Here is a 24,905-nt window from a genome sequence, read left to right as displayed (position 1 = left end):
TCATCATATGACATAGAGTAACGCCCAATCTCAACATCGTAAAAGAAACAAACAAATGCAGAAAGCGAGGATATAAAAAACATGTTTCATACATTATGTCATATATATATATTAAAAAAGTTAGTTCTGATTGTTTCCAAATTAACAAATGTGCATGTAGCAGAAAACATCATATTATAAAAATAGAAGCATTGTAGAAAACAGGGAATTTAGAACACACAAAGAAACAACCATATATGTCTTGGGCGTACAATCCTAATGTGGAAAAAAGACTTACATATTTTACTATTTGAATCTGTTTATCCCGAGGAACTTGTTGTGAAAAACTTCAATAAATAGATCTAATCCAATTTTGACATGCTCCGCTCAGGAGAAGTTATTTTAGCAGCAAGCTTCTTTCTATTCTTTTTCTCAAAACTATCATGATGAGTCCTTGTTGCATGCATTTCAATTGAAGTTCCTAATGTGGCAAAAAGACCTACATATTTTACTGTTTGAATCTGTTTATCCTGAGGAACTTGTTGGGAAAAAAATTCAATATATGGATCTAATCCAACTTTGGCATGCTCCACTCAAGAGAAGTTATTTTAGCAGCAATCTTCTTTCTATTCTTTTTCTCAAAACTATCCTGATGAGTCCTTGTTGCATGCATTTCAATGACGGCAAGGTTGCCAGTTCCTATGCCAAGAATCCATGAAAACATCAAAAAGGTAAAAAAAAACTGACATAAACACAATAAGAACATTTTGGATATAAAGGAAACATTGACACTTACAAAATTTACCTGCAACTGCTCCATAAATTCATCACATGAGAATCTAATCCATCATCCATGTTGTTATTGGGAACTTCTGTATGGGAATAAAAGTATTAATAGTTTAACTATATACACTCCCCTAACGGTCATACGGGCAAGGTCATAAAGGAAAATAGATAATTGCATAATACAAACCTTGACTAGATAAAAGATTCATCTTCGAGAAATTATTTGTCACAATTCCTCCAGCTACCTCATCTCCTGAATATCTTCGGTACCTCATCTCCGGTACGGGTGCCGCACACCCCTCCGACCCAGCGACTGTTAACTGGGCCGCGGCCCATCAGGTTAATCTCTTTTTCTATTTCTTTTCTTATTCATTTTCCTTTTTCTGTTTATAGTTTTGTTTTAAAAAACTAACATTTTTACATAATTTTTTACGTTTCAAAATTTGTTCAAAATTTTCTCTCTACAGATTTTAAAAATGTTTGATTTTAAATTCGTTCAAAATTTAGAAATTGTCCGTAGTTCAAAAATTGTTCAAAACTAATTTTTTTTTTCAAATCATGAAATTCGTTCAAATGTCAAAAATCGTTCAAAATTTAAAATTTGTTCAAATTTTAAAATTCGTCCATAATTTGGAAATTTATTCAAGACTTTTTTTTCAAACTTCTAAATCCGTTAAAATTTAAAAAATCTTCAAAATTTAAATTTGTTCAAATTTTGAAAATGTGTTCAAATTTCGAAATTCATTCAAATTTTGTTAAACTTGAACATTTTTCAAATTCTTTCAAATTATTTTAAACATAAAAAAATGAGAGAACAAAAAAAGAAACACTGAAAAAGAAAACAGAAAAGAAAACAAAAAAAAAACAGAAAACAGAATAGAAAAGGAAAAGGAGAAAACCGTCTAACCGGACTGGCCCACACCGCGCGGGGGTGTGCGGTGCGGTGCGATGCCGATCTAGTCGGCAAACCCTATACACCGACCAGGTCGGCGCGTACCGCGCGCCGCACACCCCGCGCGCGGTACGGGCCGGCCCAGTTAGGTGCGGGCTGCCTTCTTTTTTGATTTTTCTTTTCTTTTTTGTTTCTTATTTTTTGTTTCTTATTTTCCTTTTTTTTTCCGTTTTCTGTTTTTGTTTTTTTGTTTTTTTGTTTTCTTTTTTAAATTTTATTTTTCAGATTCGAAAAGTAGAAATATTTTAAAAAATTAAATTTAAAAAATGTTCAAATATAAAAAACTGTTCAAAATCTGAAAACCGTTCAATTTTAAAAACCGTTTAAATTAAAAATCGTTCAAACATGAAAATTGTTCAAACATGAAAAATGTTTAAATTTAAAAACCATTCAAATTTTAAAATCGTTCAAATTTGAAAATTGTTCAAATTTGAAAATCGTTTAAACATGAAAATTGTTCAAATTTAAAAACCATCCAAATTAAAAAATCGTTCAAACGTTGAAAATGTTCAAATTTTGAAAAATATAATTTTTGAAAAATATTCAAATATAAAATCGTTCAAATTTTAAAACTGTTAAATTAAAAAATGTTCATATTTTGAAAAAAGCTTGAAAAATAATTTCTTAAAAAATGTTAGATTTTGAAAAAGAAAATACTAATAACAGAAAAAACAGAAAAAAGGAGAAGAAGAAAAAAAGAAAAAATTCGTACTTGAGCTAATGGGCCGTGGCCCAAACTACCCAACCTGATCGCTGGGGGTGTGCGGCACCCCGCACGCGCCGACCAGGTCGGCGCATAGCAGTTCCTGATCTGGTCGGCATATAGAAATTCCCAAAGGGTCCCCCAATGGGGGGGGGGGGGTGATATACACCGACCTGCTCGGTGCGGTGCACCCACCGCACACCCTCGCCAGCCTGTGGACCGGCTCAGTAATGTTTTTTTCATTTCTCTTTTCTTTTTGCGTTCGATTTTAAATTCGTTCGAAATTCGGAAATCGTCCATAGCTCAAAAATTGTTCAGAATTAAAATTTTGTTCAAATTTTAAAATTCAAATTTTTTTATTTGTTCAAATTTCAAAATTCTTCCAAAATTTAGAAATTCGTTCAAGATGAAAATTTTGTTCAATTTTTGGAATTCTTTCAAATTTAAAAATCATTCAAAATTTAAATTTGTTTAAATTTCGAAATTCGTTCAAGATTAAAAAATTGTTTCAAATTTCAAAATTTGTTCAAATTTTATCATACTTGAACATTTTTCAAATTTTATAATTTTCGAAAAAATATTTTTAAACAGAAAAAAAGACGAGAGAACAAAAAAGAAAACAGAAAACAAAAAAGAAAAAACAAAAACAGAAAACAGAAAAGGGAAGGAAAAGAAAAAGGAGAAAAAACAGTAAAAATCGCCTAACCGGGCCCACCCGCACCGCGCGCAGTGGTGTGCGGCGCGGTGCAGGCATCGATCTGGTCGGCATATAGGAATTCCCCCCCTCCCCCATTGGGCACCCCAGCCTGCCAGACCACTCTTTCTGGCGGCCCATCTCATCATTCCACGTTCGACAGCGGGGTCCAGGCTGGCACGGAGGCTCGAGGGCACGAGCCGGTCCTCTCCTCCCCTCCGCCGCGCTCCCGCCTCCCGCTCACCCCTCTTCTCACGGCCGCCTTCGGTACCGCCAGGCACCTCGCCCCCACATCCCAGCCGGCGCCGCCGCCTCGCTGCCCTCCTCGCGGACCCCAACGCTCGCCTCCTCTCCGCAGACGAGAACGAGGAGGCCCTAAGGCCGCCGTCTACGCCTACACATAGCCCCGATCCTCGACCTCCACGACGCCCTTGACCGGAGCTTCGACGCCTAAATCCAGAACATCGCTGCCGTGGACAGCCTCTTCTTCGACCTATCCTCAAGCTCAGGTATTACTAGCGAGACTTTATCTCCTTGCAAAAGCTTTGTGCATCGAAGATGCTCGATGAATGACCACGTGAGCATGATTAGCTAAGTATTGCATCTGATTATGGCGCGAGAACATGACTAGATGGATTAATCAACCAAGAGGAGTATGTAATGACTTCGTTCAAAATATACTACAAGTTCGCTCACTGACGGCTTAGTATGCATACAACTTTACAAGATTTTTTGTGTGTATGTAACCAGTTATGATTGTATAGACGTGAGTGCAGATTTGGTATTGTGAAATGCTCTACCTAGTTCGATTGCAGTTCAGTGGTGTCCTACCTTAATTCTGAAGATGCATGCCACATTGTACTGAGCACAAAATGTACTGCAGAAATCTATTTCATGGATCAGTTGAATTTTTTGCAGGTAAAATATTAAGCGGGATTATGGCTTTTAAACATAAGGCCTCAGGCCCGGCTTTATATGTAAAGCCTCGAACGGCACCAAACCACATAGTTTGTTACAACACTCACACAAACAGCACACACATGGCCATGCATACAAACTAAAACATCAAGTCAAACATAATCCTCCCCGGATAACGCAAAGAGTCAGCATGGCCTAGAAAGGTACAAAGAGGAATAGGGAATTGGGTCCCGCATCAGCGACTCAAGCTCTTGTCCTCGCATGTAGTCTCCTCACTGCCACCATGGCCTTGTCCAACAACGATCAGTCCTTCTGTGTCGTGGTATCGTCACGGCATATGCTACGGGGTAGCTAAAGAGAGGTGGTTCCTGTGTGGGCGTCGACGGTATCCGGATGCGGGATTGGTACACAGCACGCGGTGATGTACCCAGGTTCAGGGCCCTCACGGTGGAGGTAAAACCCCTACTCCTGCATGTCTGATGTATATGACAATATATGGTGTTACATAGTTGCTCCTTGAGCTATTTGTCCTGAGGAGGAAGAAGCTACTGTGAGCTAAGAGGAAGCTTGGCCGGCTTGGAGAGAGCCTGGCCGGCTGCTCGTATGTGAGCTGAGAGAGGGAGGCAGCGATGGCCCTGTTGGCCATTAGCCTGAAGGGCTCTCCCTGGTGTGCCTTATAAAGGCTGGCACCCAGGGGACAAGTGGTGGCCCGCATGCACTGTACATGATATGACTACTGGGGTCCCATCAACTGTAGGCTACAGTGTACAGTCAGGAGCACTATTGCTCTACATGAGCCTATCGATAGCCTGTACGTAGCACGTTGCCTTGTCTTCTCGTACGATCGCTGTCTCCAGCCAGGGAATACAATGTTGGGCCTCGTACTTGATCCATCGTTGGATAGGTGAAGCTGGCTCGTGCATGGCCTTGGTCAGCCGGCCATTTACTTGGTCTTCACGTGGAGGAGGTTGTTGCATGCATGATTGAGCCGGCCAGGTGAATGCATGGGAGCCGGCCATGCATGCTCCTGGAACGATCGAGCGAAGGACGTGAGGAGCTGCAGCAGCCGGTAGCTGCCACGCTCGAGCGAGCCGGCCAGCGCTGGGGCGTCTTCCGGCCCAGGGAACGCGCTGGCCCAGTCGGGCGATGGAGGGAGGAGCCGGCCAAGGGCCCGCCAGTCGGAAGCTGGCCCGGGATCAGCCCAGCCGGATGCAGCCCAGGGAAGCCGGGAGCCGGACGGGCCAAGAACGGCCAAAACAAGAGGTGGCCCAGCTGCACAGGGGGGAGCCGGACCGGACGAAGCCGGATGGGCCGCCTGAGCCGGAAGCCGGCCCAGTGCAAGGTTCTCCTTTTATTTTCTTCTTTGCTTCATATCTTTTGACCCGTGGCATGTTTTCTTGATCCGCGAAGTGCTGCGCGCTCGTAAACTCTAGGACTTTGCCATACCGGGGGTCATCCCCCCGACATTAGCCCCCGAGCCTGCGTGGGACTCGAATTGCAGTCGAGTCGCGGGGAGGGTCCCGAACGCGATGTTGATGATGTAGATGATGATGGCGATGTCGATGTAGACCATGGCGTGGCGCTGCCGAAAGCGGTACGGTGCCGCAAAGACATGGCGGAGGCGCAGCCGGATGATGGCGGGGACGCAGCCGGAACATGGCGGCGAAGGCGCAACCGGTACAAGGCGGCGAAGGCGCAGCCGGACGAGGCGCAGCCGGACGAGGCGCAGCTGGACGAGGCGGCGAAGGCGCGGCCGGACGAGGCGGCGAAAAGCGCGGCGAAGCGGCGAAAGCGCGGCGGACGAGGCGACGAAGGCGCAGCCGACAAAGGCGCGGCAGACGAGCGCAGCCGGACGAGGCGGCGGCGGCGCGGCCGGACGAGGCGGCGGCGGCGCGGCCGGCGAGCGGCCGAAGGCGCGGCCGACGAGGCGACGAAGGCGCAGCCTTGAACAAAGGCGCGGCCATGCGAGGCGCAACCAGACGAGGTGGCGAAGCGCGGCGGCGAGGTCGCAGCGGACAAGGCGCGGCCGAACGAAGCGGCGAAAGGCGCGGCCGGACGAGGCGGCGAAGGCGCGCCGGCGAGGCGACGAAAGCGAAAAGCGCGGACGAAGCGGCGAGGTCGCAGCCGGACAAGGCGCAGCCGACGAGGCGACAAGTCGCAGCCGAACGAGCGCGGCGAAGGCGCGGCCGGCGAGGCGACGACAGCGCAGCCGACGAGGCGGCGAGGTCGCAGCAGACAAGGCGCAACCGACGAGGCAGCTGGACGAGGCAGCGATGGCGCAGCCAGACGAGGCGGCGAACAGCGGCGGACGAGGCGGCGAAGGCGCGGCGAGGGCGAAGCGGCGGCGCGGCCGACGAGGCGACGAAGGCGCAGCCGGACAAAGGCGCGGCCGGACGAGGCGCAGCCGGACGAGGCGGCAGCGCGGCCGGACGAGCGCGAAAGCGCGGCGCCGGCGAGGCGACGAGGTCGCAGCCGGACAAAGCGCAGCCAGACGAGGCGACGAAGTCGCAGCCGGACGAGGCGGCGAAGGCGCGGCCGGGCGAGGCGACGAAGGCGCAGCCGGACGAGGCGGCGAGGTCGCAGCCGGACAAGGCGCAGCCGGACGAGGCGACGAAGTCGCAGCCGGACAAGGTGGCGAGGTCGCAGCCGGACAAGGTGCGAAGGCGCAGCCAGACGGCGAAGGCGCAGCCGGACGAAGCGGCGAAGGACTCGGTGTCCGCCGGCTCGTGCTGAAGAGCACCCGGAAGTGGTCGCTGAGGACCGCCAGCTCGAAGGCTCTGGGCCGCTGGCAAGGTGGACGTGGTGTCCGCCGGCTCGTGCTGAAGAGCACCCGGAAGTGGTCGCTGAGGACCGCCAGCTCGAAGGCTCTGGGCCGCTGGCAAGGTGGACGCGGTGTCCGTCGGCTCATGCTGAAGAGCACCCGGAAGTGGTCGCTGATGACCGCCAGCTCGAAGGCTCTGGGCCGCTGGCAAGGTGGACTCGGTGTCCGCCGGCTCGTGCTGAAGAGCACCCGGAAGTGGTCGCTGAGGACCGCCAGCTCGAAGGCTCTGGGCCGCTGGCAAGGTGGACTCGGTGTCCGCCGGCTCGTGCTGAAGAGCACCCGGAAGTGGTCGCTGAGGACCGCCAGCTCGAAGGCTCTGGGCCGCTGGCAAGGTGGACTTGGTGTCCGCCGGCTCGTGCTGAAGAGCACCCGGAAGGTGGACCTTGGGGTCCACCAACTCGATGAAGTCCATCGGAGATAGTCATATAAAAGACAAAGTTAGTCAGTAAATACATATAATATGTGCAGCCTTAGCAGTGCTAGCTTTATGTAGAGGGATGTTGGCTCGGTTTCGTCCGAGCCCCCTGGAGTCATTTTCATGTCCCCCCCGCTCTTTGGCTTTTTCTCTTGCCAGCCATACAGCCGGGTTGCGGTCTGTAGCTAGGTCAAGAGTGGGCCGCAAAGTGGAGCGCACAGTACTTAGACTTTGAGGGGCGGACTCATTCGAGCTACATCGGCGAAGGCCGGGATGCCCAAGGTGATCTCTCTTTGGACGTTGTTCATGTGAGGCGACCTCCAGCTTTTGCTCTTGCTAGCCATGAAGCCGGGTTGCGGACAACAGCTGAGTCGAAGAGTGGGCCTTTGGTACCGTACACACTACTAAGCCGTCTGTGGGATAGAGCATTTTGGACCAACCGGCGAGCCCCCGGGACGAGTTGAGTCGGTCCGGGGTTAAGCAGCGAAGTGCGGCGGAAGAGGGGGTAGCCCCCGAGTGTAACTCGGGTTACCCGGCTGAGCAGCGGTGCGGAGAGTTACTCAACGATACTTGCATTTTGTTTTCGCTGTAGGGTTGATCTCGATAGTGACGACGAGTTGTGGAAGCCGTAGAGGCGAGGGAGTGGCTGGTGGCCTCAGCCGGCTTGGCTCCGGCCGGCCAAGCCATCAAACGCGCTGCGGGTGGCGCTGAGGGGCGCAGCCGGCAGGCGAGTCGGTGCAAGCGCGGCCGGAAGAGGGCGAAAGCGCGGCCGGTGGCGGTGAAGGCGCGGCCGGAAGAGGTGCGGAGGCGCAGCCGGTGTGAGAGGGGACAGCCCCCGAGTGTCTCTCGGGGTGGCCGATCCGCGCGCGGGGGGAAGTGTCAATGGCTGATGGCCTCAGCCGGCTTGACTCCAGCCGGCAAAGCTACCAAACGCGCTGCAGATGTACGAGTCGATGTAGATTCCGGCTACTCAGGTTCAGCCGGACGGGCGACCAAACGCGCTCGGGCTGGTTCAGTCGGTGCAGGCTCCACTCATCCCAATCCCAGCCGGCCTGGACAGGCAGAACCGGTACGAGCGGAGTCGAGCGATCAACCAAACGAAACCCAGCCCCAGCCGGGTTAAGGACAACCCGCCCAGCCGGCACTAGCGCAGCCGGCTCGATCGATCGAACATCGAGCGGATTCCGTCGGCGGCATGTTTCAGCCGGACATTTTCTTTTTTTAGCCGGCCGGACCATTTTTTTTTTTTTTTTTTTTTAGCCGGCGGCTTATTTCTCTTTTTTTTTTTTTTTTCAGCCGGATCATCTTTTTTTTTTCTCAGCCGGCAGCTTGCTTGAGCCGGCCACTTTTCTTTCTATTTTCATCCGGCAACTTTTATTTGTTATTTTTTATCTTGTATCTTTTTTCAGCCGTCACACTCCATCAAGCGGCAGGGACATCAGCCAGCTTGGGATTTTTTTTATTTATTTATTCTTTTTCTCAGCTTCAGCCGACATGCACCCCTCCAGCCGACCCCACCTCTTCTTCTTTTATTTGTTTTCCTTTTTCCTCTTGACTTTTCCACCCGGCCGCACCGCGCTCTCCACTTCCCTTCCTTTTCTTCTTCGTGTGAGTAGCTCGAGGGGAGCGGGAGCGGCGCGGGCCGGCATGGCGCGCCATGGGCGGCGCAACGCGGCGCGCGAGTGGAGGTTGGAGCGCGTGTGGCGGGGCCGGCCTGCCAGCAGAAGGGCGCGGGCGCGGCAGCGACCGGCATGGTGCTGGCTCGCAGGGAGAAGCGGTTGAGCGGGAGCATCGGGCGAAGCCGGTGGTGGTGAGGCCGACAGGGACGACGGTGGCGCAAGCGGAAGTCGGACGAGGGGGAAGCGTAGAGGCGCCGCCGGCAGTGCCGAAGCCGGATTTTGGCGAGCCGGACTGGGGCGCTTCGTGGAGCAGCCGGTGTTGGCCGTGGTGGGCGCAGATGCGCAGCAGCCGGAGTTGCAGAGGCAAGGCGACGCGAACGTGCGCGCAGCGAGGCACGGGAGCATCGGGCGAAGCCGGCGGCGGACGCATGGTTGCAGCTGGTGCGCGGGTGATGAAGCCGGACGCGACGCGCAGCCGTGGTGGCGGCGGAGTTGAGCTCGCTGGGGGGCGTGGATGGAGCCACCGTACGCGCGCTGGGCTGTCGCCGCCTTGCGCTGTAGCTTCTTTGAGGGGGCGGGCGGCGAACGCCGCCGCAGGGCGCGATGCCTGCAGCAGCTAGGTGGTTGCTGCTGCATGGAGGAGCAGCGGGCCTGGCGGCGCGGTCGGACGCGCGGACCAGGGCGCTGGAGCTGGTGCTCGGCCGGCGGCGAGGAGGTGGAGCTGGGCGTGGTCACCCGGAGGGGCCAGTCGCGGCTGGAGGCGCGTCCGGTCGCTGCTGCCGCACGCGTGATGATGGGTGCTGTCTCGTGGAAGTTGTTAGCTGCTGCACTGCATGCAGGCGAGTGTGACCGCGTGGAGCTGCTGCTTTTGGCCACATGTGTGCATGTGTGCTACTAGTGGCTCGTATGCTGCTGTGGAGGTTGAACCCGGAGGCGACGGAGTCGGCGAGCCGGACAGCGCCGCGGTGGTACGAGCAGCCGGAGCTTAACGCGGTTGGAGGCGAAGCCGGCAGGTGCGCACCAGCGCGGACGCGGCCGGAGCTTGCTGCCGCAGCTAGCTGTTGGTGCATCCGATTTGCCAACGCGCGCATGCACTTGGCCGCTAGCAATTTTGCTGCTTCGTAGCCTGTTGGTGCTGTATGAGCTGATGCGCGCGCATGCTGATTGCCCATGGCGCTGCTGTTAAACGCGTATGCGCGCACGCGCGCCGCTGTTGCCTTGCTGCTTACGAGCTTGAACACTTGGTAGTTTCTGCTGAGCGCATGCGCAGATGCTGCCGCTCGGTTTGCGGACGCGCCGGGCACGCCGACGAGGAAGATGACGTGGGCGAAACCGGCGAGGTGGACGGTGGAGGTCCTGGCCGCCCAGGAGCGTCGCGGCGTCGCTGCTCGACGCGCTCGCCGCACGCGCGGGTCGACGGGGGACGCTGCGCGGGACGGCGAGAAGCAGGGGCGCTTGCTGCCGCACTATTGCCGGCGCGGGTTGTGCTTGCCGTTGCTGTTCGCACGGATGACCTGCGCCTGGGCGCTGATGCGGTCGCATGCGCAGGTGGATGAAGGCGCTGTTGGCTGCTGCTGCTCGCAGATGCACGTGGCAGGCTGGTGCGGTGAGCTGCTTTGCTCGCAGGCGCCGCGCGCGAGACTTGGTGGAGCTGCTGGTCAAGTAGCGCGGGCGCGGGCATGACGACGGCTATGACGGTGAGGTGGCTCGCGGCGGCGAGGTCCACGGCGGAGAGGGGCCGCGACGGCGGTGAAGATGACGGGGCCGCAATCGGAGAGGGCGGCGGTGCCCGCGGCGGCGAAGACCGCGGCGGAGGCGAAGCGAAGACCGCCCGCGGCGGCGATACTCCCGGCGGCGGCGATGGCTGTGAAGCCGAGCCCAGAGAGGGCGACGAAGCCGGCGGCGATGAAGGCCGCGGCGGTGACGATGGTGAGGAAGGGTCCCGTCCAGACGAACTCCGGTCGGCGCCACTGCAGGCCCCACGGTGGGCGCCAAATGTCGTGGTATCGTCACGGCATATGCTACGGGGTAGCTAAAGAGAGGTGGTTCCTGTGTGGGCGTCGACGGTATCCGGATGCGGGATTGGTACACAACACGCGGTGATGTACCCAGGTTCAGGGCCCTCACGGTGGAGGTAAAACCCCTACTCCTGCATGTCTGATGTATATGACAATATATGGTGTTACATAGTTGCTCCTTGAGCTATTTGTCCTGAGGAGGAAGAAGCTACTGTGAGCTAAGAGGAAGCTTGGCCGGCTTGGAGAGAGCCTGGCCGGCTGCTCGTATGTGAGCTGAGAGAGGGAGGCAGCGATGGCCCTGTTGGCCATTAGCCTGAAGGGCTCTCCCTGGTGTGCCTTATAAAGGCTGGCACCCAGGGGACAAGTGGTGGCCCGCATGCACTGTACATGATATGACTACTGGGGTCCCATCAACTGTAGGCTACAGTGTACAGTCAGGAGCACTATTGCTCTACATGAGCCTATCGATAGCCTGTACGTAGCACGTTGCCTTGTCTTCTCGTACGATCGCTGTCTCCAGCCAGGGAATACAATGTTGGGCCTCGTACTTGATCCATCGTTGGATAGGTGAAGCTGGCTCGTGCATGGCCTTGGTCAGCCGGCCATTTACTTGGTCTTCACGTGGAGGAGGTTGTTGCATGCATGATTGAGCCGGCCAGGTGAATGCATGGGAGCCGGCCATGCATGCTCCTGGAACGATCGAGCGAAGGACGTGAGGAGCTGCAGCAGCCGGTAGCTGCCACGCTCGAGCGAGCCGGCCAGCGCTGGGGCGTCTTCCGGCCCAGGGAACGCGCTGGCCCAGTCGGGCGATGGAGGGAGGAGCCGGCCAAGGGCCCGCCAGTCGGAAGCTGGCCCGGGATCAGCCCAGCCGGATGCAGCCCAGGGAAGCCGGGAGCCGGACGGGCCAAGAACGGCCAAAACAAGAGGTGGCCCAGCTGCACAGGGGGGAGCCGGACCGGACGAAGCCGGATGGGCCGCCTGAGCCGGAAGCCGGCCCAGTGCAAGGTTCTCCTTTTATTTTCTTCTTTGCTTCATATCTTTTGACCCGTGGCATGTTTTCTTGATCCGCGAAGTGCTGCGCGCTCGTAAACTCTAGGACTTTGCCATACCGGGGGTCATCCCCCCGACATTCTGTCACCCTCCCACTGCATATATATAGACATTTGGTAGAAAACATCAACCGGATTCCCTATTCCTCTACCAATCATCTTGCCCTCAATAGTTAGTTTGTTACGGGTGATCCAGAGCGTCCAGCATAGCTGCAAAGTTAAACCAAACTAATCTACGGAGGGGGCCCGAAACATTGTTGGCCAGGGTGATGAAGTCCCCAGCTCTTGTTGGGTTCAAGTCGCATTGCAGAAGTTCCCTAACTCCGGCCCATGCAAAACGCGCCATGGGACATGCGAAGAAGATATGATTACAGTCCTCGTGTTCCCCGCACATCGCGCAAAAACCTGTGGCAGGACCACGTCGTCTAGCCACCTGTTCCGAGGTTGGTAGATGGTTCCTAATAAGTTGCCACAAAAAGACTTTGATCTTGGGCGCCACCTTGGTGCGCCAAACTTCCTTGAAGTGCATGGCCACCGCCCCTTGCGACAGGCTGAGGTAGATCGACCTTGTGGAGTAGGTCCCCCTGACGGCTCAGCTATATCTATTATTGAGGAAAATCCCACTGTAATTTTTTACTGATTATATAATAAGAAGATTACACAGTTGTAATGCAAAGATCTAAAAGTACAAAATGGCACGGCTTCTACAAACATCCTATACTTGTGACCGTAGCCATTCCTTGAAGCTCTCTGCATGTTTCTTTTTCATTCTATGGGTCACCAATCGTAGTTCCTCTTTATATATTATCTTCCAGCTTTGAAAAGTGGGTCTCTGGTTTTTGAAGATCTTGTTATTTCTGATTATCCAAATACTTCAAGCTGTTAGAATTATAATTTCCATTGAGAAGGGCAGCTTCAGTTTGTCTGTAATATCATAGAAAGATTCTAGCACAGATAAGTTCTTTCTTCTTCGAGGGCAGATGTAATCACAACATTGTTGAGCAAAAGGACAAGACCAAAATAGGTGAACAAGAGTTTCTTCCTTATTATACTGTAGCGTGGCACAACAAAATGTGGGCAAATGAAAGTTCTTTCTCCCCAATAAATTCCTTGTGTCCAATCTATCATGCATCCAAGGTTGTAAGAATCGTGATTCTGAATCGGATCGGAAGCTCTATCTTAGGATCGTAAACCGTAGGATCTTAATTTTTAGAATAGTAAAATCTTAGATTCTACATAGTAGAATCATACAATCGTTCCAGTCAATTTGGATCGTGAAGTCGTATAATCGTATAATAGAATCATGATTCTGACAACTATGCATGCATCAAGATCTAGAAAAAGAATTTATGTTTTGCCTGACATGAAGATTTCCAAAGCCAGGAGAACATCTGGGGAGGGGAGCTGGCTGATGTCCAATAATTATCACCCCATATATAACTCCATCCGTCTTGATTCCCATTTTGGACCTTGATTAAAGCACTGTCACATATTTGTTCAAGTTTTTCGAATTCCTGGAAAGCCTGCTGTGATAAAGGTAAATGAAAAAGATCCTGCAAATATTCAGTTTGAATAACTTCCTCCACAGTTTGGTCAGTCCTTTAGCAAATGTCACCAAGTGAGGAAGCTGATGAGATAGACATTCTTCTTCTCAGAGATCAGTCCAAAAATAAGCAGTTTTCCCATTGCCAAGATTGCACCTTGTCATTGCCTTGTATGCACCCAAGAGCTTAAGATGAGCTCTCCACCAGAAAGAACCATGAGGGCTCATGCCAGGAAGTGTACCATTATTGTAATATTTGACCTTTACTAACTGAACCCAAGGAACATCTACATTATTATTGTAGAACTTATCCAAAATTTTCAGCAGCAATGCTTCGCTCTGAACCTCCAAATTTAGAACACCCAATCCACCTTGCTTCTTAGGTTTACAAATTTTGTTCCAGGCCACCAAGGCACTACCATGAGCTTGCACATCATTGTTTTTCTTTCTCCACAGACAATGTCTCATGTACTTGATTTTTAATGGTAACATGGACATCCAAACAACACATGAAGAAAATGGGAAGTGATGCTAGAACTGACTTGACAAGTTGCAATTTACCACCATAATTGAGAAATTCAGTAATACCACAAAGTCTTTTTTGTACTCTTTGAACCATTGGAAGGAAGTATTTAAGGGTAGGCTTGGTAATTCCCAAAGGCAGTCCAAGATAGGTGAAAGGAAAATTACCCTTTTGGCAGTTCATTGTGGCAGTGAAGTGGCCCAATCTTTCATCATCCATATTAATAGGGATCATATTTGATTTTATATAATTAACTTTTAGACTGGTACAGCAAATGTATGGAGCAGAGCTTTAAGACAAATTAGCAGGTTTGCATCTGGCCTCGTGATCACAAGAGTATCATCAGCATATTGGATGACAGGAAAGTCAGGACATGCTGGACAAGGAATATGCCTAGAGATCAGACCTTGTCCCATTGCTTTGTTTAGAACAGATTGAAGAAGATCAGCTATATCTATGCTTAGCTTACCTTTTTTTTTTATGACAGGCTCTCATGGCAATGCCAGCCTCCGACTTGAGCTTATGTCTATTCTTGATTCCTGAACATGTGGTGCGAGAGACTATATCCTGTTTTCCTGCTACACCTGGAATCATTATTTTCTTGTCCTCTTCATATTTATGTTTCTCAACCAGATGCTATTGAACATGCAACTTAGCAGTGTCTAGAATTAAGCAGTGTTGATTTACCTGTGAGAGTTCATTGATCTATTTATCATCAAAGCTGATTGTTCAGATATAGTTAAGTGGGCAAATGTTCAACTGGGGTCAGTTCTTGTAATCTCGGAAGAAAGGTTCATACGGAGTTCGAAATATTGACCATGCAAGCATCAACATCTGATGAAAAGTAGGACAAGAAAATGTAGTAAGCAAAATCTGATCATACCATAGAGTAATCTAAACCAAAGATACCGATATTGTACATATTATGGCATCACTCCTTGATATTGGTTATCAGTAGAAGGCTGTGTACTGCGAGTATTTACTATGGATGGAGTTAGCTCTTTCGGTGTTAATTGATGTAACCCTTGCATAATTAGATCTGTAAAGCTGACATGGTGGTAGTTTACTGAATTTGTAACTTGTGATGGCGATTGATTCTGCAGTGCCATTTGAGGAGGATAACAAGGATCCGAGGATCTGGTTCCATGTCCATAATTACCATGAGTGTATGTTCTCCATATTAAAGAGGATCAACGATATGCTGTTTAAGAATTCTCACATATGCTGCCTGTGCAGCTGTTTCTGTTGTACTGATGACGTTTCTTGGGATGCAGCAAACGAGCTTGTTGTTGGCTGGCACGTCACTGGTCCAAAGCTAAAGGACTAAAGAGGTCTAAATAAATGTGCATGTTGGTTCATTGATCCTTGACAAATGTTTTGTTTTTTCAGCGTTGGTTTATGTGGTCAAGTGGTAAACTGGACGGGTCAAGTCTTTTCGAAGCGAAATTATACCGTAACAAATAGAATGAATGTAAGTATTCTCTATTCACTTCTCCTAGAATTAGTAATTATCATTTTAACCACATGGACTATGCGGTGAGCAACCTAAACAAACAATATCAAGTAATTATCATTTTAACTTAGCCGTGGGCCATTTGAAGACCAAGGAAACAACCTGCGCATCTGGGGAATTTGAAGGAGTATAACATGTAGTAGTTTAGTTTTGATCTGTTTTCATGATAACAATTTGATGAGGGACAAAAGTGAAAATAAAATAAAGTAAACCGAACTAATATCTAGTACTAACTTCTACACACTTCTACTATGTTCTAGGTAATATGGTCCTCTAGTTATATGCGTTGTAGTGGTTTCCAGAGTATTCTAGTGTAAGTTGTAACTAGAATATTTGTAGTTCTTTCCCTAGCTTATGTTGTGTTCTCTAGAACACTCTAGTTGTAAGTCGAGCTAAGTAGTGAAGGCTAATGCAACCTATAAATAGAGGTCCAACCTCTACCATGTAATTGGACTATGTACCCCTACCTATCAAATAAATAGAACCTTGTGTTCTGTCTTAGATCTTGGACTAGATCTTGTGTGTTGAGAGTTTTGGATTGAACTCTTGACAGCCCTGCCCCTAGAGTGATATCTAGCTTACGTCCCTAGAGCGATATCTAGCGCAGCACGTTGTTTGTCCACATTGTAGCAACACGGTGGAGCTGTTCCTCCACAACCTTGTGCTGCTTCACGTGGTATCAAAGCCTTGCTGATCAGATCCAGCTGTTGGTCTCCTCATTGAGAGCTGCACCAAGCTATGGAGGAATTGGGGAAAAGAGTGGATGTTGTAGATCAACAAATCCAAGCGCTCCGTGAAGATCTTAACCGCAGATTTGATCAACTAGTTGAGATGGTAATAAAAGGTGTTCCTCATGTTGCCAATGAAGAATCATCGGAGGAGGCAGATGATAGGCGTCGAAGAATGGGAGGTCATCTTGAAGAAAAAACACCTCATCCACATGTTGTTCAGCGTACTTCAAGGAGGCCAATGTATGCTGAAGCTTCTAAAGGTGACGAATATGACGAGGGCCTTGAAGAACCTGATCTCTATATATATCCGAGAGTATACAACTCCACATATGCGAGGGATACATACAAGGTGAGAGCTCAGATCCCCACTTTTAATGAAAATGTTAATATTGAGGGGTGCCTTGATTGGTTGTATGAAGTGGGGACTTTCTTTGAGGTCATGAATATTCCTGAAGGCTGTAGAGTTCCTTTGGTCACATAAAAGCTAAAAGGAGGAGTTGGTGCGTGATGGTATTGCCTTCAAGAAGATCGTAGACTACGAGGAGAACCTCGTGTGAGATCTTGGAACCTTTTGAGAGGGAGATTTTTGCCTACAGATTACGACCAGATCCTATTTATTCAGTTTCAGAACTGTGCTCAAGGAAATAGGACCGTTTCAGAATACATTGAGGAGTTCCTAAGGTTGCAAGTGAGGTGCCACCTTGCTGAAACTGAAGATCAACAAGTTGCAAGATACATCAATGGTCTCAATGATGTTATCCAGGATCATTTAATGATGCAGCAAATTTGGTTCCTTGATCAAATACAAGGTCTAGCTTTAAAGGCTGAGAGGTTGGTGAAGACAAGAAGCGCAAGTAAGGCTCCATATCCTCATACAGAAGGCTCATCTAACTCCCATATGGTTGAAGAGAAAATCCTTCAACCTAAGGCAAAACAACTTGTCCAAAAGCAAGCTAGATGCAAGAGTAGGGTAGGACCAGTGGTGAAATGCTACAAATGCGGTGAAGAGGGACATGTATGTAGCAATTTCTCATTGAAGAAATTTGTCAACACAACAATCCATGATAGCAAAGATGGCGAAGAATATGAATCTGAAGATGTAGAAGGGCAAGATGTTTGTGAAGAGGAGGGAGAAGAGGTGATATGCATGATTCAGCCCCTCGTGTGCTCAACACCACAGCCCGACAACACACAACGGAAGAAATATTCGAGAGCAAATGATCGGTGAATGGCAAGGTATGCAAATTAGTGAATTGATATTTGCAGGTGTGAAAGTATTATCTCTCAGAATTTGGTGAACCATTTAAAGCTTGAGACACATGATCATCTAAACGCCTACACTATTGGATGGATAAAGAAAGGAGTGAATATGAGGGTCACCACACAATGCATCCTGCCACTCTCTTTGGGCAAGTATTATCGCTCAAGTGTGTTATGTGATGTTGTCGATATGGATGCCAACCATGTTCTTCTTGCGAGACCTTGGCAATTTGATGTGGATACAACATGCAAAGGGAAGGAAAATTCTTACTCTTTCACTTGGAACACGCGGAAGATCATCATTCTACCAAACCAACTAAATCGTGATAACTCCAAGGCGAAGGAGAAAAGTGACTACAAACGGAGGCTAAAATCATTCCAAGTTGGTGATAAGGTGATGGTATACCTCCGGAAAGAAAGACCGCCCTTAGACATTAAAGGGAAACTTAGACGGCGGAAATATGGACCCTTCTCTATTCTAAGAAAGATAAATGATAATGCGTATGTGATAGATCTTCCAACTGAGATGGGAATCTCCAACACATTCAATATGTAGACTTGACTCTTTATCATACAGAACAAGCACTCTACGAAGGTAACTCAGGTCGAGTTCTAAACAACCCGAGGAGGATGATGAGGGACAAAAGTGAAAATAAAATAAAGTAATAAAACCGAACTAATATCTAGTACTAGCTTCTACACACTTCTACTATGTTCTAGGTAATATGGTCCTCTAGTTATATGTGTTGTAGTGGTTTCCAGAGTATTCTAGTGTAAGTTGTAACTAGAATATTTGTAGTTCTTTCCCTAGCTTATGTAGTGTTCTCTAGAACACTCTAGTTGTAAGTCGAGCTAAGTAGCGAAGGCTCATGCAGCCTATAAATAGTCCAACCTCTACCTATGTAATTGGACTATGTACCCCTATCTATCAAATAAATAGAACCCTGTGTTCTGTCTTAGATCTTGGACTAGATCCTGTGTCTTGAGAGTTTTAGATTAAACTCTTGATAGCCCCGCCCCTAGAGATATCTAGCTTACACCCGTAGAGCGATATCTAGCGCAGCACGTTGAAGCGGTTCCTTCAACATTTATGTTGTCCATATTGTAGCAACATGGTGGAGCTGTTCCTCCACAACCTTGTGGTATGTGCTGTCCAAGGACTTGATTGCTTTTCCTATTTTTTTTCTAGGGTCCTCGGTGTAACTTTCCAGGACCGTTGTCTATTTTCTTATTTTTCTCAGGGTCCTTTATGTAAAATGTAACCCACCGACGATGATAGAAAAGAAGCACTCGGGGTCCTTTGAGACTCCTCTTTCCCGTTAAAAAAAATGTACATTCAATTGATTGCATATCAATTTTGATGGTATTGCTAGTCAAGTGAAATGCTAAACGTGCTCTCAAAAAAATGACTTCAACGAGGCATTGCTAGGCATGACCAATTAAGACCGTGCCTTGGATTTTCACCCTAAAAGGTAAGACTTTGAGCTTCACATGTGGTGTCGCCTCAAATCACCATTACTTGTCCTCCAATCTCGTCTTCCATAGAACTAAACATGTCCCATGAAGGCAACAGATAGCAGAGGTTCGCGCTGCTCCCTCCTGAACCAAACGGTCGGGGAAAAAAACATGGGTCCGCACGACCGAATCCCACCCTATCCAGCAAACTCTCGGCATAACGCGCCAATGGGAGCTCGCCGGTGGAGCCTTGTGGAACACGACACTCCGGCCAGGATCAATGAGAGGCATCATCAGGAAGATCTTCGTCTTGTCGAAGAGGAATCCTAGGATCGCCACCTTTTATTCAGGACGAGCCCCACTCAACCGGCCATCCGGCCGCCTGACCCACGGGAAAAGGCCGGTAGATCGAGGCAACCCTGGCTGCCACGCCTGCCAGGTGTTGCAGGTGACATGCAACACCGTGATGGAGGAGATGGGGCCAGCCACAAGGCAGCCACGGGCGCAGCAACCGTTGCCCAGGCAGCCGCGAGCCTCGCGCCGCCATGCTGCATGGTCACCCCGGACCGCCGCTTAGCGCCACGCCATGATCACCCGACGCCACGATCACCCGACGGCAGCTTAAGGGCAGTGTTGAGATCACGACGGATGGTGCGCCTCCGCAGCAGATCAGTGCCACTGGATCACCACCGAGCTGCCGCCAGCCGCGCCGCTGCGTCGCCGGGGAAGCCTCGCCACCGTGATGTCCGACACGCACCATGCCCTCCATGGGGTAGCATCCCACGTCGCAGACCCGCACCAATTTAGTACTTTACCTGAACTATTTCTGTAGCTATAATGAACTCATTTGTACTTGCAGAGAACTTGCTGGCATCCATGTTTCAGCGAGACAAGGAGGAATTGATGACATGAAGAAGCATCTGGCTTTTGGTGTAAAATTCAACATAAGAGGTTTGTGTTTGTAAAACATCAATTTTATCTCCTTTATGTAGCATGGCTTAGTTGGACATAGTTTGATTTCAGACAGTGAAGAGAACTCCGTTGTGCTGGCTGTCAAAATGTCGTCGAGGTTCTTGTTAATTCAAATGCAGACGTCAATCCTCAGGTATGTGATTTTATTTGCACACTTCACTCATTGAAATAAAAAATTCTTGAATCTTAAGTTTGGTTAGTGTATTTGAGCATATGAAACTGGTTGTATCTGCGGCCAAGTATTTCAATGGGTTTCCATGATAAACTGCATCAAATGAGCAAAACGTTGGATATATCCATACTAACTAGAACACTTTAGGCAAGTTATCAGCTTGCCAGGTTGGTGAATTGACATACTAGGTAACTTGTCAAGTCGTCAGTTCATAACTTGATATCTTGCAGAGCGTAGAGCGCAGAAAGTTATGGACCTTTTTTTTAATTCCCCTGAGATTGTGCCTTGCAGTGACTGGATTAAGATAATGATCGATGGCTATTTCTATAATCATTAGCCCATCATATCTTAACACTTAACATCTCATCTAATACTTTTATGATATTAAAGTTTATTACAAGGTTTGCACCTTCTAGCTGTCAATCATTGAAGCTACATTGCAGTAGAAAATGGTCTGCGGCCTGCAGTCCGTACACCTTATGTTGCGGAGTATTCAATTTTTTAGTCACTATTTTTTCAAGTATACTTGAACATACTTATGTAAGCTCTTGCTAAAATATTCATTTTGAACTTCAAAGCATTCATGCAGGAAGAGCTTCCAGATTGAGTCCCTTTGTCTGATTGCAAATAAACTAGGACTATAAATTAGAGGCTAGGTAGAAGGAACTTTGTGTTTGGGGATTTATTTATCAGGATTTAAGTGACGATCTTTGGGCGTGATCTCTTTATTTGATTTTGCACATTTATTTGGAGGTTTTTGCCGAGCCAAGCACCATGCATATGTCTGTGTTTGCATCCTTTTTTCAAAAGTGTCTGATTTGATTTAATAAATTAGGGACTCACTTTTTTTTTTGGTTGCTTAGAACAGTTTTTTTTTTTAAATGTTGCTACTAATAGAAATTCGTTTTTTAGATCCTTGGTTCAATTCCCTTCATCATTTTTAGAGGTTATTTCGTAAATACGATACTATGTTCTTGGCAGACTCACTCTGATGCTCTTAAACACTACTCCATCCGTTCCAAAATATAAGGCACATAAGATTAGTCAAAAGTCAAACCCTACTAAGTTCGACCAAATATTTACCGAAAAATATAAACATTCACAATATTAAATAGACATTGAGATAATATACTTTGGTGAATCTATTGATTTCGGTTTAGTATTCTAGATGTTCATACTTTTTGTTATAAACTTGGTCAAACTTATAAGATGTTGGCTTTTGAATAAACTTACATGCCTTATATTTGGGATGGAGGGACTACTACAGCTTATAGAGATTCATTGTTTCTCAGTGAAAAGTTTTTGCAATTTGGGGCAATCTGAGCTATGTTCAGTTTTTCCAATTTGAAGATACACATTAATTACGCGGTAAAGCAAAATAAAAACATCTGATGTGGCATTTATGTATTATCGAGCTTTATATCCTGTACGGATTACACATACATAGTTGGAGAATTAATTTTGAGTTTTGAAAATATTTATTATGGTGCGTACATGTTGTCATAATGTCTACATGATATCATAGCAACAACTACACAATTCAACATGATGTCGTAACCTTTTGATTCTAACAGTTTTATGCGTAGGTGCTCATACCCCTCATTCTACCGAACATATAAGAACATATTGTGTGTTAGGTTCTAATGCGTGTAAGGTCCTATAGCAGTTTTGTTGTCTGTTGCTTGACCTGCTTGCTATTTTAGTGTTCGTTACCCAAGGTACTCATCATGCTGTGTATACTCCTAATCTGGTTTGCTATTTGGTCATTGTTATGTTTCCAATCTTGTGTGTCAGTAGCTAGTTACAATCTTCTTTCAGTTAGCTGAATAAGGGTTTGGTTCAGTGTGCGTGTACACTGACGACCTAGTCATTTATCATTTCATGCCGTAGTTGTAGGCAGCCTCGATCACAGCGTGGGATGGCATGTTGTGTATGATCATGGCTGCGCGTAGTGGACGTTGTGGCCGAGCGGCTGTGGGATGGCGCAGCCAGTAGGACTCGGTCCAGCTCCAAGTTTTTAGCTGGGTTCGGTTGTAACTGAACTGAGAATAAAAGGAGAAGAACAACAGAAAACCCGTAAGGTTTTACACGGCAACAAAATCTTCAGTGTATGTCTCTCTCTGAAAGTGTCGAGTTTCAGGTCCTGAACTAACAGTCATGGCGTGCATTGCTTGATCGGTCCTATTAGTCGGAACCTCCATAGGCAAAGCATCATGGCATTTTTTTAAATCATGATCTGGTATTTGTTCTTTATATGTATCTTAGGGTAGAGCAAAGTCTTTGTTTGAACCCTTCTATTCTATCGAAAGGTTGGTTTTCCTCTTTGGCAGTTCAATGGTGTTATCTAAGCTCCTTAACGGTGATACGTTATTTCTAATTCATGCTTCTATTTCCTTTTTCGTGCGAAGGCATACCAATTGTGATATTTTTGTTGAACCGTGAATTGGAGCAAGATTACACTATTATGGATATGTACTGTGCAAACACATAGGTATTGTATGAGGTTCCATTAAACTGACCGGTGTTCCATCTACTCTCAGTTTCATGAGATGATGTGCAATGAAAGAAACACCTCCACACTAGCTGCGACGCTTAGAACCATGCTATTATGATGCTTCACATTCGCCTTCCCATTTATATGTTTTTATCCATTTTTGCGATGGACATTGTCTACGACCGTACGTAAAGATAGTGAGGATTGCTACTGGAGCATGGGCTGCATGGCCGCTTGCACTGGTTAACGAATGTGCATAGATGGGAAGCTATTTTCAGTCAATTAGAGAACCTCTGTTGCCCCAGACAACCTAGGGTAATTTATCATGTTGGCTACTGCCTCCTGAGTTTGTACATAATGAGACCGTATGGTAGTAATTTGTGTTGTAAATATGAGTTTTCATGCAATAAATTCAATTTTGAATCTGACTTGCGTCTGCTGAGTTTGTACAATGTTATTGGACCTTCGCCGAATTTTCGTAGAATGCACATACAAATTGCATCACTTATGTTGTGTAATATACTTATGATGGTGGCAATATTTTTATCTCACCTTTGCCTTTGCGCCTCGACGCAACGGGTCATCTGATATTTACAACAAGTGACTGAAGATCTGACAAAAACCTAGACGTAAAATCCTAGAAGCAAAAAACCCGAAAGTCAGCTAGCCACGCCACATGTCAGAACAAGTGGCAATCGCCCTTACAAATTGTGTACGTGACACGACAATCACCTCTACTAATTTTATGAGTAAAACTACAGTTACCCCGACATATTACATACACTTCTTGCCTACTGTAATCTGCGGAAGGAAGTATGAAATAAGGTTGTTCCGTAGCGAGTGTACTACTCCTCCTGCTGCTATCAGCCGGAACTGTGAGAGGCTCATCTTCGGCCGGGATTGACGAAGAAGATAGCTTCTCCAGTGGCGCACGCGGCATCAGCAATGGTGAAAGAGTTGGGGGCGACGTTGATGATGTAGGAGAAGGCGGCGACATGGAGGAAGCTGAAGATGGCGGTGACTCCAATGAAGTTGGAGGTGAAGGCGAGTCCGGCGCCCCTGAAGTCTCCTGTTCCTCCAGGTCAATAATGGTTACGACATTTGTCGATGCAGCAGGTTCTTTAGGTAGACTATGCCCACACTGTATAACGGGAGGTACTTCCTTGGCGGCATCATTGTTCGATGCCGTTGCTTCAGGCAGACCATGGCAACACTGTATGACGGGAGGTGCTTCCTTCGCGACACCGCGGGTTACAACATTGTTCGATGCCGTCGCATCAGGGAGACCATGGCAACACTGTATAACGGGAGGTGCTTCGTTGATGACACCGCGGGTTACGCCATTGTTCGATGCAGTCGCTTCAGGCAGACCATGGCGGCACTGTTTAACCGGACGTGCTTCTTCGGGACTCTCGTCATCGACGTTCTTCCTTTTACCTCCGTCCGCAACCACGGCTGGTATCGTGACACCCTGTCCAGACGGCGTGCGTGGTGTGAAGTAAATCTTGCACAAGACCATCTCCTCCAACGGCCTATTGGCATCCTTTTCATGGTGAAGCCCGAGCTCCACCATCAGCCACCCAGTCCGGATTCGTGATCGACCGTCGTCGGTCTTATAGACGAATGAGAAAAACTGACGGCGTCCGATGGTGTCGCCGAGATCGTCTTTCACTGGCTTGGAGCCTGCCTCCGAGTGCCAGCACCCCTCCCCGGCCGTTCGCGCCTTGCGCGGGCCGCGGCGGCCTTTCGCCCTCACCGGCGAGAAGAAGTACCACGCCTGCTCGCCATCGTCGACGAGCGTGGGAAGAAACTTTTTTGTGAGCTCCGTCGGATCCGCGGTGTAGACGTCGAACTGATGGATGAATTCCGGCTTGGCGCTGTTGCCCATTATCCATGGGATGAGGTACTTTTTGAAGAGCTCCAAATCGGAAGGATGACGAGATGCTAAGACCATCGGGTGTTCGTCGACCATGGCGGGAGCGGGACCCGACGACCACTGGCATGGATTCGATTTCGACGACGATTAGGTACGGGACCGTGATTATGGAGAGCCAATCTCCCGTGTGCTCCTTATATCTCGGCTGCCGGCCGGGCTCCCGTTGCTGCCGAGCGAGAGTTCGCATCGGAGTCCGAGAGCTTACTTCCAGCTCTGGAAACCTGCAGCTTCCAAGCTTGGCAGTAGAGACGTAGAGTTACCGGCTCGGGATCTAAAAAAAAATGAGTTTCCGGTTCGGTCACGTACGTGTCCAGTGAAGCTGACAGTGTAGCTGGCGCGTGCTGCTGATCTC

The 24,905-nt window shown here is 48.4% G+C and overlaps 1 protein-coding gene and 1 long non-coding RNA gene across 4 annotated transcripts; one reads left to right on the top strand and one right to left on the bottom strand.

Annotated features, from left to right (window-relative positions):
- The first annotated feature begins 3,487 nt into the window (after positions 1 to 3,487).
- LOC127343322 (uncharacterized) lies at positions 3,488 to 23,042 on the top strand. Of its 3 annotated transcripts, none has more exons than XR_007877172.1 (4): positions 3,488 to 3,623; positions 15,410 to 15,491; positions 19,839 to 19,930; positions 20,003 to 23,042. It is a non-coding gene; the product is annotated as an uncharacterized lncRNA (long non-coding RNA). The 3 variants fall into 3 exon arrangements; XR_007877170.2 differs by having other exon boundaries at positions 15,124 to 15,491; XR_007877171.1 differs by lacking the exon at positions 15,410 to 15,491.
- A 459-nt stretch (positions 23,043 to 23,501) lies between these two features.
- Positions 23,502 to 24,589, bottom strand: LOC127339800 (transcription factor JUNGBRUNNEN 1-like). The gene is made up of 2 exons (XM_051365612.1): positions 24,055 to 24,589; positions 23,502 to 23,686 (listed from the first exon to the last, which is right to left on the bottom strand). The coding sequence occupies exons 1-2, from the start codon at positions 24,587 to 24,589 to the stop codon at positions 23,502 to 23,504; spliced, it is 720 nt and encodes a 239-aa protein (XP_051221572.1).
- Between the last annotated feature and the right edge of the window lie 316 nt (positions 24,590 to 24,905).

This window comes from Lolium perenne, chromosome 3 (assembly GCF_019359855.2).
Source record: "Lolium perenne isolate Kyuss_39 chromosome 3, Kyuss_2.0, whole genome shotgun sequence".
Taxonomy (NCBI): Eukaryota; Viridiplantae; Streptophyta; class Magnoliopsida; order Poales; family Poaceae; genus Lolium; species Lolium perenne.
The sequence above is the reverse complement of the archived record's forward strand: the minus strand, read 5'-3'. Positions and strand labels throughout refer to the sequence as shown.